Source organism: Pavona decussata, unplaced genomic scaffold (genome assembly GCF_977016875.1).
Source record: "Pavona decussata unplaced genomic scaffold, jaPavDecu1.1 SCAFFOLD_6, whole genome shotgun sequence".
NCBI classification, from domain to species: Eukaryota; Metazoa; Cnidaria; class Anthozoa; order Scleractinia; family Agariciidae; genus Pavona; species Pavona decussata.
This window is the reverse complement of record NW_028145430.1, coordinates 1529193-1553729: the sequence shown is the minus strand read 5'-3', so window position 1 is coordinate 1553729 and position 24537 is coordinate 1529193. Positions and strand designations below refer to the sequence as shown.

Here is a 24537-nt window from a genome sequence, read left to right as displayed (position 1 = left end):
ATATTTGTACGAATATTTTAAATTTACTTATTTGAACCCACAACCATCAGCTGCTAGCACACATTGTCTCCCGCGTCATTGCTAAATACACTGCACCGTTAATTGACTACGTGAAAAACATTGCATACAATTGTTTTTCTATTTTTTTATGAAATTTTTACCACCCTTCGTTATGTTACTTGGATTTCAATTACATTGCTGCTTTTTGGTGTGAAGGAAAATATATCCCTTCAGCATACTTTTTCCTTTTTTTTTTTTTTCTTCTTTCGCTCTGCTTTCTAAAAATGTATTGTCGAAATCCTACAGAGGAAGTCTTAAAGAGTAAATTGAAATAAGAACCTGTATTATTTGTCGGCGTCTTTCTACAGCCAATACGAAGGATTCATGGTCATAATTTTGAATTCGTGGATGACATATCTGTCTTTATGTTGAGTTTTAACCCATCTGTCACTGATCAATCAGTCCTTCTTGGTCTCGCATTATCCAACACTATATAGAGTGAGTTATTATTCGGCATCAAGTTGTCTCCATTCAAGTATGGCAGGTTGTTTCTTCTCCATTCTTGATTGCCTTCTCTTGTGTTTTCTTTGGGGAACTTGGCTGCAGTACAATACAGAAGCCCAGAATGGTAAGGGAATAACTTTTGATGGACGTTTTTGTTTTGTTTTGTTTTTATCAAAAATGTGTCATAAGATCTACAGAATCCCACTTCCCGAAAGCCAGTCATCAAAACCTACCATTCTCTAAAACTTTCTTGATCTTTATTGATTATGTAAGGTTAATTCTTCTTGTAGCATCTTTATCGATTTAGGTGACATAAACTCTTACTGGGTTCGATAAGCTATAGGGGCTTGAAAACTAACGGGTCCCTGCATGGAGATATTTAACCTAAATACGCTATAAGACAGATGGGTTTTCCAGGGGGAATTGAAATATAGATGGAGTGCAAAATTCGAGCTTTCGTTTGTGATCAAGTCTGGATATGAATTTTACTACCGAAAAATCCGATCACTTATCTCATACGCTTCTTATGGCAATTTATTAACTCTTTACGTCTCTTTCTGTCTCACATCGTACCGGCTCACCAACAAGGAAAAAAATGTTTGGGCTTTCCTGTGTGTTGTAAAGAAGCGTTCACTGCCTTAAAACAGAGGGAAAACAACAGATGATTTTGTCACTTTACCATAGAAAGTATGGCATTAATCCAGTTGCTGAATTAGAAAGCGGAGAAATATATTTCGTGTACAACTCACCAAAAACAAATTAGGCTTAGACAGGTGCATTTCTACAAGTCTTTCCAGTCGTTTTGCTCTGTACGGCGCGCAGAAATGTCACCTACAAGTTGTGGCAATTTCGATTTCGTTTGCTGAAAACTTGAAAGTTGTCGAAAATTTAAAAACTTAAGGTAAAACTATCGAAGCAAAATCGTTTAAAGCATCGATCTGAAAATGTCAGAGACACAAGGTGCCCAACAGGGAAATATTAAACGCTCTCTTTCCGAAATTATTGCTAGAAACGATGAAAGTTGCCAACCAGCGCAAACAATGCAAAATCAATATTTATATTACAGGAGATCTTTCTGTTAAAATTACATGAAAGTAGTGCAACTGTGTCGGTGTTTTGTGATTTTTTCTGGATACAAAAAATGTAAAAAATCTAATGAGTACATTTTCTAAAAATAAAGGAAACCTACTATTTATGGACGTTTAATAGCTGCGTTGCCATGGAAACGGTACTAGCTCAACAAGACGTACAAAAATACATTCCTTCTTAGTTAGTCTTACACCATACCAATTTTGGGCGTCCAGAAGTACATAGTTTCCAAATAACGTCTTCTAACACCTGGTCCCAGTTGTTCAAAGGCCGGATAACTTTATCCGCTGGATAAGGCACTATACAGGGTCTAAAATATACTTCACGTTAAACGTTGTCCAAAGTTTTCGTACACTCCCAAGCTTAACTCTGGTTAGAGTGTGCATATTCGCTTGTACAAGAGAAAATACTGAAATCTTTGCACAGATTGAAACTGTTGGATAGTGACTTATCCACAGGATAAAGTTATCCGGCCTTTGAACAACTGGGGCTTGTACACTAAAAAACTGTATTCGGCCGCCTTAAAGGGAAGTATTTAAATAAACGGAAACCATTCACTTTAGTACTCTAGTTCTTTTTGGTCTGTTTATTTTACCATTTTATGATAAATCAGAGAAAGTTACAATGTTGAGATGAACCCATGGATTTTCGACTGAGCGTCAGCCCTAGGAAAGAAATGAAAAACTGCAGGAGGTAAAGAAAAAAATTTTTTAGACCTCAGTGTGAATCTAGCCCACGACCTCCGGACTATATCGACCACTGCTCTATCGACTGAGCTACGAGACAAGAGGGCGGCATGTCGTTCGTGATAACGATGGTAATTCGTGGCAATAAGAATGCCTTTGAAGGATACAATATATACGCTGAATGGTAAAAGTTAGTTGTTTTCCCGCGATTCTTGGTGTTTCTCTAACCTTAACCCAACTCGCTCTAGCCATGATCGAATGTTTATTTTGCAATGGCTGCAGAAATTGTCGCGCGCTCATTGGCTCATTTTCATTGTCAATATGTGGACAGATACATAAATTTATAATTTGTGCGATGTCGACGCAACGAAAAAGAAAGGGTAATTTAAAACAACCAAACGTCAAGCTGTCACTTTTCAACCAATAGAAAGTCTCCCTTTTTTCCATTAACCATTAAGAGAGCGAGAGAAGTTTTTTTACTTTGGTCGCGTCAGATTTTATAAAATTTAAGTTTCTCGCATTTTTCTCGGCTACGCCTTGTGGATCCACAGCAACTTTGATAATGTTATGACGAAATTCATGAATAACCGCCACAAAAACACGCAAAAACCGAAAACCGCGAGCTAAATTTATGATTTCCCGCAACCGCACGATAATTTCTTTACCGTAAACCGCCAGATAAATGTGAATGAAACCGGAAACCGGCACTCAAAATTGGCTTAAACCGCCAAACCGCCACACTATAACAGACCCTCAATTAAGGTTTCTAAGTGGAGGATTTCCCTATACTTAATGTGTTGATGCTTCCTCGATGATTTCTAAAACCTGTTGATCTTCTCTTGATCGAGGATGACGGAATAAGCAAGGGAATGGGATGAATAAAAGCATAGCAAAATGCAATTTATTGATTTTATTTTCTAAACGCCAAGTTTTCTAAATTAGTCCACATTACACGGCTGCTACATACTGATTGTGTCTTATTCTTAATGCTTTTCTCTCAAATTAATAGTTTTAGATCAAGGCAGTGTCATTAATTTGCCAGCCGAGTGAAATTAGCAATCTGCATCGTGAGGCATCTATTCGACAGGTTTTCTCCGAAGAAGTATAGTTAATTATCACCAATTGAAAGCAGAGTAAAGTTTTGTTAAGGCTATTTACATACGTGTAGCAGCATACAGTTGTAGTTTACTGTATTTGCAAGCTATTTTTGTTTTGGTTTGTTTTATTCGATTTGGGGGCATGTTTCGAATTAAATTTTCTTGAGAGTTTATCAAACCATATACCAACCAATATGTCCCTTTTCTTTCCCTCGAATTGTCAACCGCTGATTTTAATAGTCATCTGCACGAATGGCGTTTGCCGAAAATTGTTTTAGATTTCATACCAATTTGTGCAAAAAATACCTGCTTGCAAAAAAGTTGTTGTGTCGGTTGCCGTTTTTCCGATAATTTTCTGTATAGTGCAGCTGACATGCACGAATAACGTTCACCCAAAACGTTATTTTTCAACAACAACCGTTTGCAACATTCATAATCTTTTGTTTGGGATCATTTTTCCCTAATTTTTTGTCATCCATCATCCATAACTGATTTCAAAGAATGGTCTTTGCTAAATGCTCTGTTACCGTTTACTTATTTGCACCACAAAAGGTTGTCGACCGTCACACATGCGTTTTGTTCACTTAGCTACCCATTGGGGATCTACATAAATTGGAACAAGCTAAGTAGACGTCTTGCCTTAGCCACAGATGCGTCGAATGTGTGGCTAACTCAAGACGTCGTATTGCTGTGGGAAGGCTCTCTTTAATTTGGTTTATACGTATTTTGGTACATCCATCTTTCCTTTTTATTGCTGTGAGAGTTGTAACTCCTAAGAAACTGTAATCATTAATGTGCCTGAGGTACTTTTCCAAGAGAGGCATTACAATACCAGATTTTATCAGTTTCTTTAAAATTTTCTCTTCGCCTTAGGCCTTTGCCACGAGCAAAATACTCCGGGATTCAGCTTTGGAAGATAAAGTTCAAAAGCCTTTAAGCCTGGTTTTCACTAGCGAAGCAAGTATAGGCGCAAGCCCAATCACAAGCATAAAAGCTTTATGTCAAGTGAAAACGAACGCGAAGCAAGCACATAAGCATAAGCACAAGGAAACCTTGTGCTTATGCCTGCGTCGAGGCCCTTTTCACGGTGATATAAGCATTCTTATGCTTGCGCTTATGCTTCAGTCTGTGCTTGTGCCGCTAGTGAAAACCAAGCGTTACTGGCCAAAACAAACTTTAGGGTCGTTCACACATACGCCTTTCACCTGAAGAATCATTAAGGTCATCTTTCCATGTCATGTATCAGTCTGTACAGCGAACGTCTTCTTTGTAAGAAGTTGAAGACCTCTTCGTCCCCAACGGAATAGGACGAACATAGGATTACTTTGCCGCAGCTACAAACAATCAGTAAAAGTGTAGCTGTCCGCAATTTCCTTAAAAAAACTGACGCACATGCAGAAGGCACGAACTGTTTCAAAAACTTTACCAAAATGAGGAATTTTTTAGTCTTGGGGAAAAACGTTTTCTACATATTCATCGCGAATTATTTGCAAATTGCTGATAATACCCGCAACCTCAAACAAGCCTTCAGCACAGCACACGCGTGTGGTTTGCTAAAAACCAAATCACTGGACGATCACCATGCCAGAAGCTACCGGATTTGAGCTCGTGCTCCCCGAGTCCGGTTGAAGCAACAGCACGGCCGTAATTGAAGATTTTGAAACGTCGCCTCTACAGGCCGTGCTGCTGAGGGGTCTTTGGTCCAACCAGCGCCACGATATCTCCCCGAAATGACGCAAAGTGCACGAATTTTCATCACGAGAGATGATAAAAATTCCCTAGGCTGTAAATATGTATTCAATTTGTGCTTTTCGAACCAGCGTAGGATATTATTTCATGAAAACTCACTTTACAAAGTGGACTCCGATCACAAAGGGAAAAGTTGTGGCGATCAATAATAATAATAATAATAATAATAATAATAATAATAATAATAATCCAGGGAGCCCGTATTACAAAAGGGTTTTTCAGTGGGGCCCTCATTCTGATTTTAAACAGTTCAACAAACGTACTTTTATGTTTAATTTTCAGTCATCACCGTTTTATGGTGACTGACATACTAATCCTGCTGGTGATGGATATTTTATTTACAGTTGGTTACTAAACAATTTGCTTTCAGCTTCCCCAGAGGAAAAGAAAGTCCTCGATGAGATCAAGAAGCAAAACGAAGAGGGCAGGAAAGAACAAGAACGCGTTAAGAATTTGCTGGATAGAATAGCCGCAGAGATTGAACGGACCGATTGCAGAGGTAGGTAGAGAACTGAATGCACAACGGGCATTAATAATGTTCTTTATTATATAAACACCAGTGAAATACCAAGTGAGCTTTCGCGCGAAAACGTGATATCTTTACACGTGAAGATAACACGTTATTTTCACGCGTGAAAATAACGTTACTATGGTTACATAATAAATCGCGCCTTTCGCTGCGAAAATGGAATGGTTTGGTATTTCATTGGTGTTTATATAATAAATAGAATATTACATGGCCACTTGGAGATACGAAATTTCTCTTCTCGTGTTGAAAAATATTTCACTCGTTCGCTGCGCTCACTCGTGAAATATTTTTCAACACTCGAAGAGAAATTTCGTATCTCCGCGCGGCCATGTAATATCCTCTATTTATTTTACGATCTCTCATTGGTAATTTCGCTATAGATCCACCAGAGATTACAGACATCTCTAGTAACCAAACAAAGAATGAGGGGGATATTTTGACACTCAGCTGTAGAGCATATGGTAATCCAACACCAGACATCACCTGGACGCGCCTTTCTGATAACAGTGTTGTCACGTTCCCTTTGGCCATCAGTGGAAAACAGGATGAAGGAGTCTACAAATGTACCGCTGATAATGGTGTTGGAAATGCTGCTCATAGAAGCGTCTACGTGTTTGTACAAAGTGAGTTCTAATATTATTAAAAATGGCCAAAAATGGTTTTTAAAACGAAAATAGAAAAAGGCTCCACAAGACTAAACGTTTAAATATTCATGTTTTCAATCATCGATAAAAATTCGTCTGAAATTCTTTGTAAAGACCACTTTTAAGACGAGAAATAATTTTGAACCGGGTCCAACACAACACCGTATATCAATACCAACAAAGCAAATTTCGAGACCCAAACTATTTAGTTTCAGTTTACGCTTTTAGATACAATGACATGAAATCAAAATGCGCCATCGTCATCAGCTACTTGAATTGATACACAGCCGGTTGACAGCATCGCCTGATGAAGACTAACATATATCGCGGAAGAACGGTCGCGATCATTACCTATGCTACACAATCGTAAGACAAACGCCCGATTAATTTGAGTTACGTGTATCAAAGCATAAATTGAATGAAAGAACTTGAGCATAATGCACAAATGGTTCACAAGTTCAATTTGTTTTCTTATTATTTTTTTTTAACGATCAACAAACAGATTCAGGCATGAATGAATTCACGAAACTTACCAAACAGCATTAACCATTAAGACGTTCATTAATTTTAGGTTATCGTCCAATCAACACAAGTCTGTCAGCTGAATTAAGTTCCCACTTTGTTGCTGTAAATGTATCCTTCAACATCACGTGCAGTGCACAGGCCAACCCGCCTGCAAAGTATCGATTCTACAAAGAGCAGGAGAGTTTATTTAACACTGCAACTGGCGGTAATGCTAAAACGTATACAACGTCAGTTGGTGAAAGAGTAGATCAGGTCAGCTACAGATGTATCCCGTTTAATGATTATGGAGATGGACCGACAGCAACGCTCACTTTAACAGTGAAAGGTGAGCAAAATGCGTCTTTATTTCCATGTGAGGTTGTTCCTCTATATAGTTTATTCAAAATATAGATATCCTCTGTGTGGCTAGCGTAGTATAAATGGAAACGTAAATGCCGATTGGCTGATCACTAAAGATCGTTGCAGTTATAACAACTAAATAATGGTCAACAATCATGTCGAACACAGGATAGGCCCACATTTTAACCCCATTTTGTTTTCAGCACGGGTGGAAAAAAATGATTTAAAGCACCTGTTGTAAGCATCTTTACACGCTGAAATTGCTTGTCGCCTTTTAATGCAAAGAAAGATATTATGATACCAAGACACGCTACTACAGGTGCTGCTTAGATCACGTGATTGGATATTTATTGTTATGCGTCAAACACTCTTTATTATATGGTCCTTCGCTGATGGGCATCATGATAAGTGGTAAAACGTGCCTTGTGCTTTTAACAGGTTGTGGTTCTGTGGTAAAAAACATATTGAGAAGTCCTAGATATCCGAGTAATTACCCAAACTCTATGTACTGTGTTTACCGGGTTTCTATTCCTTACGACAAGGAGTTGAATATTTACTTTAACTAGTGTTCAGCTCGTTGAACAATGAAGTATTGTTTGAGGGATCGCTCTAAAATGGTAATATTAGCCTAATTCATAAGGTCATAAGGTAGCGAATTCCTAGTCTTTGATCCCTGGTCGAAACCCGCTAACCGCTTTATGTTAATTCGGTAGGGTAGAGACCTATAATTGGAAGCGATTATCCATATGCAGCTATTGATTTGTTGCTTAGTTTGGAAAGATGTTTAAAACTGCTAAGAAGTAGTTGGTAATGGTAGCTAGGAGTCGATAAAAGACGCTATTATGAGAGAGTTGATGTTAAACTTCTCCAGATCCTTGAATTCTTAAAAAAAATTGGAGCTAATTGTGTGCTAGAAAGCCATCGTGCAAGATAATTCGTATAATATATATGAGTGAGGTTCAAGTTGATATATTGATTTGTGAGACGGAACTAATCAAGTAAAACTGCTAACACTACTAAAGTCCTCGTTAACTCGGTGAAAGCATTCCCAATTCAATTGTCTATTTTTCACGATAGAAAAATCGTCACATAATTTTTTTCTCTTTTTTTTAGGTTGTGGTTCAGTTGTAAACAACAGCCTGAGAAGTCCTGGATATCCACGCCATTATCCCAGTAATATGGACTGTAGTTATCGGGTTTCTATTCCTTATGGCAAGCAGCTGAACATTTACTTTCGGTATTTCCATTTGGAGAGCAGTTTATCTTGTAGGTAAGAGCAAAACATGCTAGTTTGTTGATGGACCAAGCTAACTTTTTGGAGGTTTCAGGTTTTATGTATTTCCACGTTTCAAAAATATTACAAAAATATAAAAACCCGAGTGAGTTATAAAAAAAACCTCCTCTACACCTATTTTAGAAACTAAATGCCTACTTACAATCTATTCAGTTGGCGAACACTACTAAATGGAGAGTAGGGTTAAAATAAAATTAGGGTGTGTTTACATGAGAACGGTGCGCAGCGAGTCACACCTTTACGAGTTCATCCCGGTTACTGTACCGGAGCGAGATTTCCATTCTGGTACGAAAACTCATTCCGATGTCGTGTCAAGGCCGTACAAATTTTCATCCCAGCGAGAAATCACTCTTCCAGAAGTCTGGAAAGGGTTACTCGCGCCATACGTAGTTTTTTACAACCGATCCAATTTTTACAATAATTGTCAAAATTTCGGCACATTGATTGGCTCGTAGCTATTGTCTATCTAAGAGTACAGACACTAACAATGACGTCAGATGTAACGCGTGCGTTTTCTCAATGAAAAAGTAAGCCAATTCCGCTTGAACTTTGTCCATGTTATTTTAAAAAACAAATCGACGGCAGTTTTCTATGGTCTATACTCTTACAGACCATAAAATGACGCCATAAAATGTTTAAAACTTGGTTATGGAACCACTCGCCTGCGGCTCGCGGCTCCACCTGAGTTTTGATCATTTTATGACGTCATTTTATGGTCTATAAGAGTATAGACCATAGAAAACTGCCGTCGATTTGTTAAATGTCGCCACAATTACAAATTTGTTTACTTATACATTCGTCGGCGGCATGATGTGTCCCTTATGTAAGCAAGGAATGGAATCTCATCTCTTCATGTAAACAGGATATGAAATCACAATATCATGCCGGTATGGAACTCGCAACCGTGCGAGTTTTCACAATGCCTTACCTATCAAACTACTATGATTTCACGAGTTATCGAGTCTTTGATCTCTTCTTTTTTTTATTGCAACAGCAACAAACAATTTAAATGTTTCCTGGTGAAACAGTTCAATATGACAATAATATCGAATGGTTAACTTTTTTTAACAATTTTCATTATATCATAGATTATGAAGGCTTGAAAAATTTTACCATGAACTGAAATGACTTAAAGGTTCACGCATCTAGATAAATTCCTTTCAGGTATCAGCGTTAGTAAAGAGCCTTCTCGGTCAGGTGTTATTCCCGCCACATTTTCCTTTGTCAAGTTGGTAATTGATTTCCTTTTTTCTACCAAAAAGATTCCTTTGCTTGTCTTTAGATCGACAATGATGTTTGTTGCATTAATTGCCTCTCTCCTCCAAATCTGCAATTGGTAAAAGGGCACCCTACAAATGACAAAATTTAGAACATAACGCCGCGAAATTCTGTAAAAATCTGAGGTCAAAATCCCCTGAAATATCTAAGATCATTTAGTGCAAGCCTAGGGAAAGCTAAATCATCACAAATATGTACTCATTTCCATAGACACGACTATTTGAGGATCGCTAATGACAGATACCAGACCATTGGTACGTACTGCGGCTGGCGAACTGGACAAACCGTTCGTGTAACTGGGAACTATTCCATGATATATTTTTATTCAGACGGGATTGTTCAATATAGTGGATACGACCTATCTTTCTCTTATGTTACTTACGGTAAGTACTGGGCAGATGTATCTGTTGAACCACAAGCAGCCCAAGTTCTCGTCGCTAGAGAGCGTGTCATAATTAATTGTGGGTCGATGACCTTTGACTGGCAAGCGGTATTGGGTTACAGGCAGCCGTTGAGAATTTAAACATGTTTTAAGAATTTGTATGGAAAATAAAACACCTCCATCTTATGAAGGGAATAAGAGTGATTTCAAAGAATGCCCGCCGGAAACCTACAAAGCACACAAGAATACACCAGAGGTGTGTCAGTTTTATTCATTTTATTGAATGAACGTTAAATTTTGCGTGTTTTTAAACGTCAAAATCGACGGTATTTTATTTCCCATACAAATTCTTATAACGCGTTTAAATTCTCAACAGCTGCCTGTAACCCAATACCGCTTGCACTCAAAGGTCATCGTCCCACTACTTATTAATTATCACAGACTCTCAAGTAACGCGAACTTGGGCTGCCTGTGGTTGAACTGTAAAACTTTTTATGTTTATTGTCTCTCAAGGTGGTACTCGATTGTTCCTAACCTAAGAGATTATTTTTTTAATAACATCCTTTAACGACCCTAGTCAGCCTCCGCCATTTTCGATGCCATCGAAATTACTGATATCGCATGGTAAGGCGAAATCTTATTGCTTAACTCTAAGTTATGTTCCTGAAAGTAAGTTTCATTATCTTTAGTTGTTTCACAGTGATTTCGTTCTTTTCGACATGCTCTGAATAAAAAATAATAGCCAAACTCTCTCATATAAACAAAAACAAAGGTGCTTCTGACTAGGGCCCTTTAATACTAAATGGATTTGACACTTTAATTGACATGAGATTGTAATTTAAAATTTTGTATAAAAAATGAAAGGTAATTTTTTCGCGTTCGTTTTCCTCTTCCCCTTAAACACGTGCGCTATCTTTATGATCAAAATTGTGCAGTATTTTGCACCTTTTTGTAAAAATGCGAATCAAAATCTTTTGGCGGCCTGACGTTCTTTATTTCATGCTAAAGAAACCCAAGCTTGAACATCAGGAAAGAAACCCAGGCAAAATATGGCCAGCGACTGGCAGTGAAGCGCGCAAGCTGATAACTTTGATAAAAATAAGCGCCATTTCATATTGTGTTAAATCAGATGACGACTTAATAGTTTCTATTTATTACCCAGAATTTTTCCAAGATGATTTAAACAATATCTAGACTTCCAACCACGTGTCCTTAGAATGCACAAAAAAGGAGTCTATTCTTCAGCTCATTTTATTATGCACTGCAAAACTTTATAAATAGAGTAATTTTAATATAATTCCATTTAATTGATGTTTTCGTTACCTTCCTCTACAATACTCTCCATCCACGACTCAACTACCACACACAAGTCCGCAACCAAACAGTAAGTGCGATTAGCTAAGCTACTTTTGGTAAGGCCCGCAAATGCAATATCGTAGTACAAATAGAAACGTAAATGCCGATTGGCTGATCACTAAAGATCGTTGCAGTTATAACAACTAAATAATCGTCAACAACCACGTCGAACGCAGGATATGCCCACATTTTACCCCTCAATAGCCACTTTTTTTTTTCAGCATGGGTGAAACAAATTGATTTAAAACACCTGTTGTAAGCATTTTTACCCGCTAAAATTGCTTGTTGTCTTTTAATGCAAAGAGCGATATTATGATATCAAGACTCGCTACTAAGGTGCAGGCTAGATCACGTGATTGGATATTTATTGCTATGCGTCAAACACTCTTTATTATATGGTTCTTCGCTAATGTGCATCATGATCAGTGGCAATATATATATATATTTAGCGAGGCCTAAAAGCGGAGGTCCACAATTCTTATTTTTAATAAACATTTATAGAAGTCTACTTGTTGTATGAACGTAATAACCTGATGAGTTCCTCATCAATTCTGCAGTTATACATTTTAATGCATATACAGCTAACTTCTCATCAACAATAACACTGTGATACAGAGGGCAAAATTACTGAATGCTGTTTTGTTGTAACAGAGGGCAGTTTTTCGTAATTTTCCTTTCACCGAGGGCAAAATTCCTTACTCCTGATTGGTCGATCGGCGAAAATACTCGCTCTTGATTGGCTGAGCACGATAGTTTTACATTTCGTTGGCTTCTGCATTTTTTGCCTAAAACACAACAAGTTCTTTGAGGTTGTTTGGAAGTTCGCCGAGTTGTTTTTACCAGAAATACATGTAAATCAAGTGTTGCAGCTACAAAGGAAATTTTTAAAGGTTAATTTTCGTATCTCTTACAAAAAACAGCAAAATATTATTTGCGTCAACAGCTACAGACTTGGATCGGATTTTCTTGATTTTTTTTGGTTGAGAAACTGAAATCGATCGGTCATGGCGTCCAAGTGCTTTCAACGAACGATAACCGAGCATGAAAGTGTCGTTTTGATGGAAGGAAGGAGCGGGAAAAAATGACTCCGCAAGTTCCTTCTTTGGATCCATCGTTTGCTATTTTTATCGATCTGTTTTCGTGTGATTTCCAAGTGGTAGGAAGCTTCACAGCTCAGGTGAATAATTAATTGATGCCTAACATTTGGCTTTATCGATGTTAGTTTGCTCTTGAATTAAACTTGTATTCTCTCTTAATTACACGTGCATAATGGGAACTGTTCTCGTCGGTTTTGTTTGTTTTGTACGCTACGAAAAAAATGAAATAATCTGTTGGTTTGCTTGAGCCTTCTATGAGTTTTTTGCTGACTGTTCTACGAAGTTCCTTGATAGTTTTAAGAACATTTTCCCTCTGTGTGTTATAAAAGCGGCATTTAAATGGATTCCAAATGACATTTTCTGTTTTTATTAGTCTTTTTAGTTTTTAAGATGATCGAGGCGAATCGGTTTGTGAACAATGAGTCAACGCGCGCTACCAGCACTGTCACTGTCTACTAAATTTTGCCTATCAAGAAGGCCGTTCGTACGTTATAAACCTCAGAGAAAGTGGATACACTAACCAAAAAACAGACTTCAAATATATCCTTGAGTAATAAGTGAAAAAAAACTGTGATAATTCATAGCAATCAGTACAGAAATAAACTAAACAACGATCTTTGAAAAATTGGCAAAAACAAGCAAATGAATGTTTTGTGTAAGCTTTGTTTTGATGAGAATGAAATCAAACTTTAATTTTACATTCGCTTTTAACGTTCTTTGAAAAGACTTTCAGTTAATCTTTGCCGTTATAATCCTACTGTTTTAAGTATTTTAATTTTTTCTCTGTCAGGATTGTCAGAAATAAATGCTAAAATTAGAAATATATGCGAGAAAAACTTGTCAGTAGTCATGCCAACGATACAATGTTGGGAGACGTTTGTGTTACTGACTATTTTGCTCAGAATCAAATATTTTTAACAGGTAGTGGTTCTGTGGTAAACAACGTATTGAGAAGTCCTAGATATCCAAGTGATTACCCAAACTCTATGTACTGTGTTTACCGGGTTATTATTTCTTACGACAAGCAGTTGAAGATTTACTTTAACTAGTGTTCAGCTCGTTGAACAATGGGGTATTATTTGAGAGATCGCTCTAAAATGGTAAAATTAGCCCAATTGATAAGGTCATAAGGTAGCGAATTCCTAGTCTTTGATCCCTGGTCGAAACCCGCTAACCGCTTTATGTTAATTCGGTAGGGTAGAGACCTATAATTGATGCATATATCCATATGCAGCTATTGATTTGTTGTTAAGTTTGGAAAGATGCTAAAAACTGCCAAGAAATAGTTGGTAATGGTAGCTAGGAGTAGATAAAAGACGCTATTATGAGAGAGTTGATGTTAAACTTCTCCAGATCCTTGAATTCTTAAAAAAAAAATTGGAGCTAATTGTGTGCTAGAAAGCTATCGTGCAAGATAATTCGTATAACATATATGAGTGAGGTTCAAGTTGATATATTGATTTGTGAGACGGAACTAATCAAGCAAAACTGCTAACACTACTAAGGTCCTCATTAACTCGGTGAAAGCATTCCCAATTCAATTTTCTATTTTTCACGATAGAAAAATCGTCACATAATTTTTTTCTCTTTTTTTTTTAGATTGTGGTTCAGTTGTAAACAACAGCCTGAGAAGTCCTGGATATCCACGCCATTATCCAAGTAATATGGACTGTAGTTATCGGGTTTCTATTCCTTATGGCAAGCAGCTGAACATTTACTTTCGGTATTTCCATTTGGAGAGCAGTTCATCTTGTGGGTAAGAGCAAAACATGCTTGTTTGTTGATGGACCAAGCTAACTTGCTTTTTTGAAGTTTCAGGTTTTATGTTTCCACGTTTCAAAAATATTACAAAAATATAAAAACCCGAGTGAGTTATAACAAAAACTCATATACGCCTATTTTAGAAACTAAAATGTCTACTTAAAATCTATTCAGTTGGCGAACACTACTAAATGGAGAGTAGGGTTAAAATAAAATTGGGGGGTGTTTACATGAGAACGGTGCGCAGCGAGTCACACCTTTACGAGTTCATCCCGGTTACTGTACCGGAGCGAGATTTCCATTCTGGTACGAAAACTCAATCCGATGTCGTGTCAAGGCCGTACAAATTTTCATCCTAGCGAGAAAACACTCTCCCAGAAGTCTGGAAAGGGTTACTCGCGCCATACGTAGTTTTTTACAACCGATCCAATTTTTACAATAATTGTCAAAATTTCGGCACATTGATTGGCTCGTAGCTATTATCTATCTAAGAGTACAGACACTAACAATGACGTCAGATGTAACGCGTGCGTTTTCTCAATGAAAAAGTAAGCCAATTCCGCTTGAACTTTGTCCATGTTATTTTAAAAAACAAATCGACGGCAGTTTTCTATGGTCTATACTCTTACAGACCATAAAATGACGCCATAAAATGTTTAAAACTTGGAGATGGAACCACTCGCCTGCGGCTCGCGGCTCCACCTGAGTTTTGATCATTTTATGACGTCATTTTATGGTCTATAAGAGTATAGACCACAGAAAACTGCCGTCGATTTGTTAAATGTCGCCACAATTACAAATTTGTTCACTTATACATTCGTCGGCGGCATGATGTGTCCCTTATGTAAGCAAGGAATGGAATCTCATCTCTTCATGTAAACAGGATATGAAATCACAATATCATGCCGGTATGGAACTAGCACCCGTGCGAGTTTTCACAATGCCTTACCTATCAAACTACTATGATTTCACGAGTCATCGAGTCTTTGATCATTTCTCTTTTCATTGCAACAGCAACAAACAATTTAAATGTTTCCTCGTGAAACAGTTCAATATGACAATAATATCGAATGGTTAACTTTTTTTAACAATTTTCATTATATCATAGATTATGAAGGCTTGAAAAATTTTACCATGAACTGAAATGACTTAAAGGTTCACGCATCTAGCTAAATTCCTTTCAGGTATCAGCGTTAGTAAAGAGCCTTGTCGGTCAGTTGTTATTCCCGCCACATTTTCCTTTGTCAAGTTGGTAATTGATTTCCTTTTTTCTACCAAAAAGATTCCTTTGCTTGTCTTTAGATCGACAATGATGTTTGTTGCATTAATTGCCTTTCTCCTCCAGATCTGCAATTGGTAAAAGGGCACCCTACAAATGACAAAATTTAGAACATAACGCCGCGAAATTCTGTAAAAATCTGAGGTCAAAATCCCCTGAAATATCTAAGATCATTTAGTGCAAGCCTAGGGAAAGCTAAATCATCACAAATATGTACTCATTTCCATAGACACGGCTATTTGAGGATCGCTAATGACAGATACCAGACCATTGGTATGTACTGCGGTTGGCGAACTGGACAAACCGTTCGTGTAACTGGGAACTATTCCATGATATATTTTTATTCAGACGGGATTGTTCAATCTAGTGGATACGACTTATCTTTCTCCTATGTTACTTCCGGTAAGTACAGGGCAGATGTATCTGTTGAACCACAGGCAGCCCAAGGTCGCGTCACTAGAGAGCGTGTCACAATTAATTGTGGGTCGATGACCTTTGAGTGCAAACGGTATTGGGTTACAGGCAGCCGTTGATAATTTAAACATGTTTTAAGAATTTGTATGGAAAATAAAATACCTCCATCTTATGAAGGGAATAACAGTGATTTCAAAGAGTGCCCGCCGGAAACCGTAAAATAGCCTACAAAGCACACAAGAATACACCAGAGGTGTGTCAGTTTTATTCATTTTATTGCATGAACGTTGAATTTTGCGTGTTTTTAAACGTCAAAATCGACGGTATTTTATTCCCCATACAAATTCTTATAACGCGTTTAAATTCTCAACAGCTGCCTTTATCCCAATACCGCTTGCACTCAAAGGTCATCGTCCCACTACTTATTAATTATCACAGACTCTCCAGTAACGCGAACTTGGGCTGCCTGTGGTTTAACTGTGAAATTTTTTATGTTTATTGTCTCTCAAGGTGGTACTCGATTGTTCCTAACCTAAGAGATTATTTTTTTAATAATATCCTTTAACGACCCTAGTCAGCCTCCGCCATTTTCGATGCCATCGAAATTACTGATATCGCATGGTAAGGCGAAATCTTATTGCTTAACTCTAAGTTATGTTCCTGAAAGTATGTTTCATTATCTTTAGTTGTTTCACAGTGATTTCGTTCTTTTCGACATGCTCTGAATAAAAAATAATAGCCAAACTCTATCATATAAACAAAAACAAAGGTGTTTCTGACTAGGGCCCTTTAATACTAAATGGATTTGACACTTTAATTGACATGAGATTGTAATTTAAAAGTTTGTATAAAAAATGAAAGGTAATTTTTTTGCGTTCGTTTTCCTCTTCCCCTTAAAGACGTGCGCTGTCTTTATGATCAAAATTGTGCAGTATTTTGCACCTTTTTGTAAAAATGCGAATCAAAATCTTTTGGCGGCCTGACGTTCTTTATTTCATGCTAAAGAAACCCAAGCTTGAACATCATGAAAGAAACCCTGGCAAAATATGGCCAGCGACTGGCAATGAAGCGCGCAAGCTGATAACTTTGATAAAAATAAGCGCCATTTCATATTGTGTTAAATCAGATGACGACTTAATAGTTTCTATTTATTACCCAGAATTTTTCCAAGATGATTTAAACAATATCTAGACTTCCAACCACGTGTCCTTAGAATGCACAAAAAAGGAGTCTATTCTTCAGCTCATTTTATTATGCACTGCAAAACTTTATAAATAGAGTAATTTTAATATAATTCCATTTAATTGATGTTTTCGTTACCTTCCTCTACAATGCCTCCATCCACGACTTAACTACCACACAGAAGTCCGCAACCAAATAGTAAGTGCGATTAGCTAAGCTACTTTTGGTAAGGCCCGCAAATGCAATATCGTAGTACAAATAGAAACGTAAATGCCGATTGGCTGATCACTAAAGATCGTTGCAGTTATAACAACTAAATAATCGTCAACAATCATGTCGAACGCAGGATATGCCCCATTTTACCCCTCAATAGCCACTTTTTTTTTTCAGCATGGGTGAAACAAATTGATTTAAAACACCTGTTGTAAGCATTTTTACCCGCTAAAATTGCTTGTTGTCTTTTAATGCAAAGAGCGATATTATGATATCAAGACTCGCTACTAAGGTGCTGGCTAGATCACGTGATTGGATATTTATTGCTATGCGTCAAACACTCTTTATTATATGGTCCTTCGCTGATGTGCATCATGATCAGTGGTAATATATATATTTAGCGAGGCCTAAAAACGGAGGTCCACAATTCCTATTTTTAATTAATAAACATTTATAGAAGTCTACTTATTGTATGAACGTTATAACCTGATGAGTTCCTCATCAATTCTGCAGTTATACATTTTAATGCATTTGCAGCTAACTTCTCATCAACAATAACACTGTGATACAGAGGGCAAAATTACTGAATGCCGATTTGTTGTAAGAGAGGGCAGTATTTCGTAATTTTCCTTTCACCGAGGGCAAAATTACTTACTCCTAATTGGTCGATCGGCGAAAATACTCGCTCTTGATTGGCTGAGCACGATAGTTTTACATTTCGTTGGTTTCTGCATTTTGTGCCCAAAAAACAACAAGTTCTTTGAGGTTGTTTGGAAGTTCGCCGGGTTGTTTTTACACAAATACACGTAAATCAAGTGTTGCAGCTAGAAAGGAAACTCTTAAAGGTTACTTTTCGTATCTCTTACAAGAAACAGCAAAATATTATTTGCGTCAACAGCTAAAGACTTGGATCGGATTGTCTTTATTTTGTTTGGTTGAGAAACTGAAACCGGTCATGGCGTCCAAGTTCTTTCAACAAACGATAACCGAGCATGAAAGTGTCGTTTTGATGGGAGGAAGGAGCGGGAAAAAATGACTCCGCAAGTTCCTTCTTTGGATCCACCGTTTGCTATTTTTATCGATCTATGTTCGTGTGATTTCCAAGCGGTAGGAAGCTTCACAGAGCAGGTGAATAATTAATTGATGCCTAACATTTGGCTTTATCGATGTTAGCTTGCTCCTGAATTAAACTTGTATTCTCTCTTAATTACACGTGCATAATGGGAACTGTTCTCGTCGGTTTTGTTTGTTTTGTACGCTACGAAAAAGATGAAATAATTTGTTGGTTTGCTTGCGCCTTCTATGAGTTTTTTGCTGACTGTTCTACGAAGTTCCTTGATAGTTTTAAGAACATTTTCCCTCTGTGTGTTATGAAAGCGGAATTTAAATGGATTCCAAATGATATTTTCTGTTTTTATTAGTCTTTTTAGTTTTTAAGATGATCGAGGCGAATCGGTTTGTGAACAATGAGTCAACGCGCGCTACCGGCACTGTCACCGTCTAGTAAATTTTGCTTGTCAAGAAGGCCGTACGTTGTAAACCTCTGAGAAAGTGGATACACTAACCAAAAAACAGACTTCAAATATATCCTTGAGTAATAAGTGAAAAAAAAAACTGATAAATTCATAGCAATCAGTACAGAAATAAACTAAACAACGATCTTTGAAAAATTGACAAAAACAAGCGAATGAATGTTTTGCGGAAGCTTTGCTTTGATGAGAATGAAATCACACTTTAATTTTACATTCGCTTTGAACGTTCTTTGAAAAGGCTCTCAGTTAATCTTTGCCGTTATAATCCTACTGTTTTAAGCATTTTAATTTTTTTCTATGTCAGGATTGTCAGAAATAAATGCTAAAATTAGAAATATATGCGAGAAAAACTTGTCAGTAGTCATGCCAACGATACAATGTTGGGAGACGTTTGTTTTACTGACTATTTTAGCTCAGAATCAAATATTTTTAAGTGAAGCAAAATGGGATGAGATTAGAAAATAAAACTCCAAGAGAAATAACCAACATGGACCGAAAAATGAGCTCAAAAGAATGCTCTGAAGTTAAACAAGTTGCACTGTCAACACTACAAGAAAAAAATATCTTGCAAAAGAGCAAAGTTTTGTCAGCAAAATGACATAAATGTACTCGCCTCTTTGGAGAATAACAAGTCCTTTTATTCGATTGCTGATTTTTTGCGTTCGTTGGCAACGTTAAGTTTTACTTCAAGAGAAAAAATCCAACGTTTCAACGCGCCTGATTAGCGTAAAATAATTTCTCTTCAAGATTCGGCCGCTGTTTATGAAGTGCCGCCGCAAAAAACTGCTAAAAGAGTCGATTTGTTTCTCCCGCCGCGAGTCGCATTGCTCTCTCTCCCGCTGTTTGACGTCAAAATTGGACAACGTCAGAAAATAAAACTCCAAGGGAAATAATCAACATAGACCGAAAAATGATCTTAAAAGACTGCTCTGGAGTTAACAGTAAGCTTATATTTAGCTTAAGCTTAAGTTACACGGTGTGTCAAAACTGCAAGAAATAATGTCTTGCAAAAGAGCAAACTAGCAAAGTTTTGTCAACAAAATTGCATGAATATACTCTCCTTTTCTGAGAACATCCAGTCCCTTTATTCCATTGCTGATTTTTCCGTTCGTTTTACAACGTTAAGTGAGCAAAACGTTTCCCTTCAAGAGGAAAAATCCGATGTTTCCTCGCGCCGGATCGGACTAAAATGATTTCACTTCAAGATTCTGGTGATGTGCCAGTCGATTTGTTTCTCCCGCCGCTGGTTGCCTTACTCTTTCCCCTGCTGTTGGTCACATAAATTGACTTTTTATCTTGTCGTCCTCAAAATTGTTCTCAGACGCAGTTGGCGATGCAACTTCCCGCTAAACAAACGCAGCCGGCAGGGCAGTTGGCCATGCATTTTCCCGCCGAAAAACAACCCAGGTTCCAGCACATATGCTCATCTATGTAAGACAATATGAAATGAGACACCAAAGCCCTGTGCTGCAACACGGGTTGTTTTCGGCGCCATTTCCTGTTCTTTCTCTCTTTGTTCGTCACTCATGTTTCGCCTGTTTGCTAGCGCTCTCAGTCGCTTTCTTTTATGTCCAACTTCGCTTCCTCGTCGCCTGTTTTCTCGATCTCTTTCTATCTCCCTTTCTTTGCTTTTCATGTTTGTAGACTTATTCATAGATTGACTTTGTGTTTTGTCGTACACGTCGTCTTCAATTTTTTTTTCTCAAACTCAGGTGGCGATGCAATTTCCCACTAAACAAAAGAGGCCGTTAGCGTTTGTAAAAATGCGAATCAAAATCTTTTGGCGGCCCAAAGTTCTTTATTTCTTGCAAGAGAACCCCAGGCTTGAATATCAGAAAAAAGAGCAAAATATGGCCAACGACTGGCAATGAATCTAGCATGCTGATACCTTTGACAAATATAAGCGTCATTTCATATTGTGTTAAATCAGATGACGACTTGAGGAGGCTCGAAGAGGTTTCTGAAAGCTCATAAACATGTCAAAATAAATCAACACTGAAATTTTACCCCTTAAGTCTCTGAAACAAATTGTAGCTAAGACGTCATATGCGTTGTTACGGTAACCGTAACTCTGTAGAGACATACTCCTCAAAGGTCCCTTTTTAACTCGTGAATGCGCGCATGCGCAATGAACGAGTTATAGCGATAGCTGGCTTTTGACTTGGTCGATCAGTCGGTTTTGTTGTTAACTTTCGGGCGTGCGCAGTGAGTGAGTTTCAAATTCAATCAGTGGGAAAAACACGCGAACATTTATTGTTCACGGCGCATCAGGAAATTCTTATTCAATATGTAGAGAATAATTTGACGATCATTTAGTGCAAGAATGGAGATTTTTCGTTCAAGCTGAGCAAAGTTACAAGTTTTTTCAGTTTTTCAGAAAGTCCGGGGTCGTAAACTCAATTAGTGAAAAAAAAAAAAGTGAAAATTTTTTTTCACGACGCGTCAGAATTCTCTCATTCATTCTGTAGAGAATAATTTGACAATCATTTCAGTGTAAGAATGGAGATTTTTCGTTGAATCTGAGCAAAGTTATAGGTTTTTTTCGTTTTTTTCTACAAAGTGCGGTTTCTTTTAAGAATTAAAAATAATTTAATTTAGAAATAATTTAATTAAAAATAATTTAATTTGTCAGTTTTCACGCGAAAGCGGAACGTGCCATGTCACGCATCATTGACGTCATAAACAAAATTATGCAAATTTCTGGTGAAATGAACACTTTAAGATCTTGTCAGCTTTCATAGAGGTTTCACAGGGGAAAAATGTTTCATTTTCGAAATTTACAACTGGTAATTTATGGGAAAGCAAAAGGACGCGGTCGATAAATAATTCTTATTTAGCAAGAGCTTGTCATAGTTCATTATTTTTACTTGAGGATTGCGTGGACTGAACTCCAAAGGAAAAATTTCACGCATTTATGTCGGGCATGAAATGTAATGCGATACTTTGTTGAACATATTTCCCTTTGTGAGATCGGCTTGCCCTACAGTAATTTTGTAATTTTAATTCCCAAAAAAACTTCACTTGCCCATCGGGCAAGTGATGGTTAGAATCCACTAGCCCGATCGCGAAATCCAGTAGCCCCGGACTATCGGGGACACGAATTTGCATGACGTAGCTGCACATGGCGTGCTCCCATGAACTTTGAATAAAAAAAACACGTGATTTTTTTTAATCGGCGCATCAGAATAATCGGCTTATTCAATCTGTACAGAATAATTTGACAATCATTTTAATAGTACAAGAATGGTCATTTTTCGTTACATAATCGGGCAAAGATATAATTTCTTTTAGCTTTTGAGGAAGTTTCCGTAGCCGTCTAAATTTCAATTACTATGTGTCATCTGCATTCACGAGTTGGCTCACAGGAGCCTTTGAGTCAAAGTTATCTTAGAAACTAACTCGGTGACCCATACTTTTTATCAGCGTCTTTGATAGTTAGTAGTGTTCTTCACATTCCCTGAAAATTTGAAAAAAATCTGTAGTGTGGAAATCGAGAAACCTTGGAAAAAGGTCTTTTAAAGATTAAAAAAAATCTGCTCTACGGATTTTCTCTTTAAAGTCTTAAATGTTAGATACAGTTAAATGCTGTTTGCATGAAAAGTTTCAACATAGGTCGCCAAGCAAATTTTCGAGATAAATTGATCCAAAGTTTGTCTTGTTACTTCCGGTTCGTGCGTCTTCGCAGCCATTATCATTTCCGGTCACGCTCTTCATATCACCGCTGACCGTGCTCGCGCGAATGGATTGAATTCCTTCTGTCAATCGAGCTATCATGCCAAGTCATCAATGGAAAAAAATAGGCAGTCTCAGACTGCATGTGTCTACTGCAGTTATGGTATAGAAATGTGATATAAAAGAATTGAAGAAAAGGGAAATAAGACTGAAATGAAAACGAAGAGGGAGGAGTGGAAATAGGATAGAGATAAAAAAAAATGGTTGTAAAAATGTTGCACAGAATACTGGTGAGATTGAGATTAAGCTGGCATCGTTTACCACAAACATTTTGTAAGAAGAGAACTGTAACTTTATTCTAACATAAACAATATATTATATAATCTTACAACGTGAACCACAACTTTGTACTGAAAGCAATGCAGCAAAGTTCTAAACATAAAGTACTGAAAGCAAAGTTCTAACCTGAAACGTAGGCATAAAATGCAACAGAAACTATTAATTAATCTATACTGAACTTATGAATGACAAGTAGCATTCTTTAACCCTTTGACTCCTGTCGTGTTTCCATAGTTTTAGCATAAATAACTTTTTCCTGCAGCGGTTTAAAATGCGCAGTAGATAAATAAATATCGTTGGCTTCCAAAATTAACTGCATATTAAACTGGAATGATTAAACAAATGTTTTCTGACGTAAAATAATATCGTTACTACTAATCATTTGCCGAAAAACACACTTGAACGCAAAAATATCTAAAATTCACGGCATGTTCATGAAGACCTTTGGCATATCAAATTTCAACCCGCTTATGCAAATTGTCCTTGATTACGCATTTGTCGCTTCTCAAACGCATATATGAATTGACAAAGACACAAAAATCAACAAAAAGCTTTTCCAACAAAACATTTTATCGAAATAAACGATGCATTTGCTATTAGAGGCCAAAACTTTCAGGGTACAGAATTCTGGTTCAAATCATCACTTAAACTATTTGTAAAAAGCAAATCAGCATCGGAAAACATCATTTACCGTATTGTCGCCATTGTCCTGATCCGGAAATACAATCGCTTATATCTCGGTCAGTCGAGGATTAGTGTCGGCTTTCGATAGGATTCCATTTGGAATTCCTGTGGCATTTACACTCTTACGCTCTTTCACTCTTTCACTCAACCCGATGACATAGTGTCTACGCTTCTCTAGAGGCCGTAGACACAAAAACCGAAGGAACATAAAGGAATGAAAAGGCTAAGGGCGTATTAAATTGAAACAAAGCGAAAGGTCGTGTTTATAGTTCGTGGAAGTACTTTAAAACTGTGGAAATTATTCTTTTGTTTGATGAAATTCTGGGCGACTTGGCCGACTTGTTTTGGCGAGGCTATAGGAATTGCGATTCAATGGCGGGAGTGCAATAATACCATACAGACCGTTTAGTCCAAATTTGGAATGTATTTCTTGGAGAGTACTGAAGGCCAAACCGGCATCTGCTAACTTCTGGATTGTTGTCAAGGTTAACTTCAAAGAGCCACTCGGGAGGTAAAGATTTCCGCTGAAGGTGTCAACAACTTGTTGTCGTCGCTCAAGAAATGTTGACTGTTGCTGTGCTTCGTTCGGTGATGATGTTTTTCCATGGTTAACAATAGTTTTAGTGCTAAGCTCGAGTGGCGGAGAAAGCAGAATCCTTCTCAGTGCTTTCACATCCTCCAAAGCATCGTGAGCGAGAAAGTCACAATTAAACAGTGCCTTATAAACACAAGCTAATTTGTTGTTCGGCGAAGATTTCAAGGCGTTGTTCGGTTGACTTCGAAGGAATTTGAAAACTGGAAGGCTAGACTGTCACAGAACAACACTTTCATTTCCTCCAGCTGGTTGGAAAATCTGCTGCCGCCGTTACGGAGAAGTCTAGGGGTATCGAAC

General features: G+C 37.5%; 1 protein-coding gene across 1 annotated transcript in view; it reads left to right on the top strand.

Annotated features, from left to right (window-relative positions):
• The window catches only part of LOC146489085 (uncharacterized), a 311447-nt gene that overhangs the window by 94258 nt on the left and 192652 nt on the right, over nucleotides 1-24537 (top strand). Inside the window, exons 7-10 of the mRNA XM_085105827.1 lie at nucleotides 8276-8432; nucleotides 9945-10117; nucleotides 14169-14325; nucleotides 15839-16011. Of these exons, the coding sequence (XP_084961953.1) occupies nucleotides 8276-8432; nucleotides 9945-10117; nucleotides 14169-14325; nucleotides 15839-16011 (660 nt within the window). The remainder of the gene's footprint in view (nucleotides 1-8275; nucleotides 8433-9944; nucleotides 10118-14168; nucleotides 14326-15838; nucleotides 16012-24537) is intronic.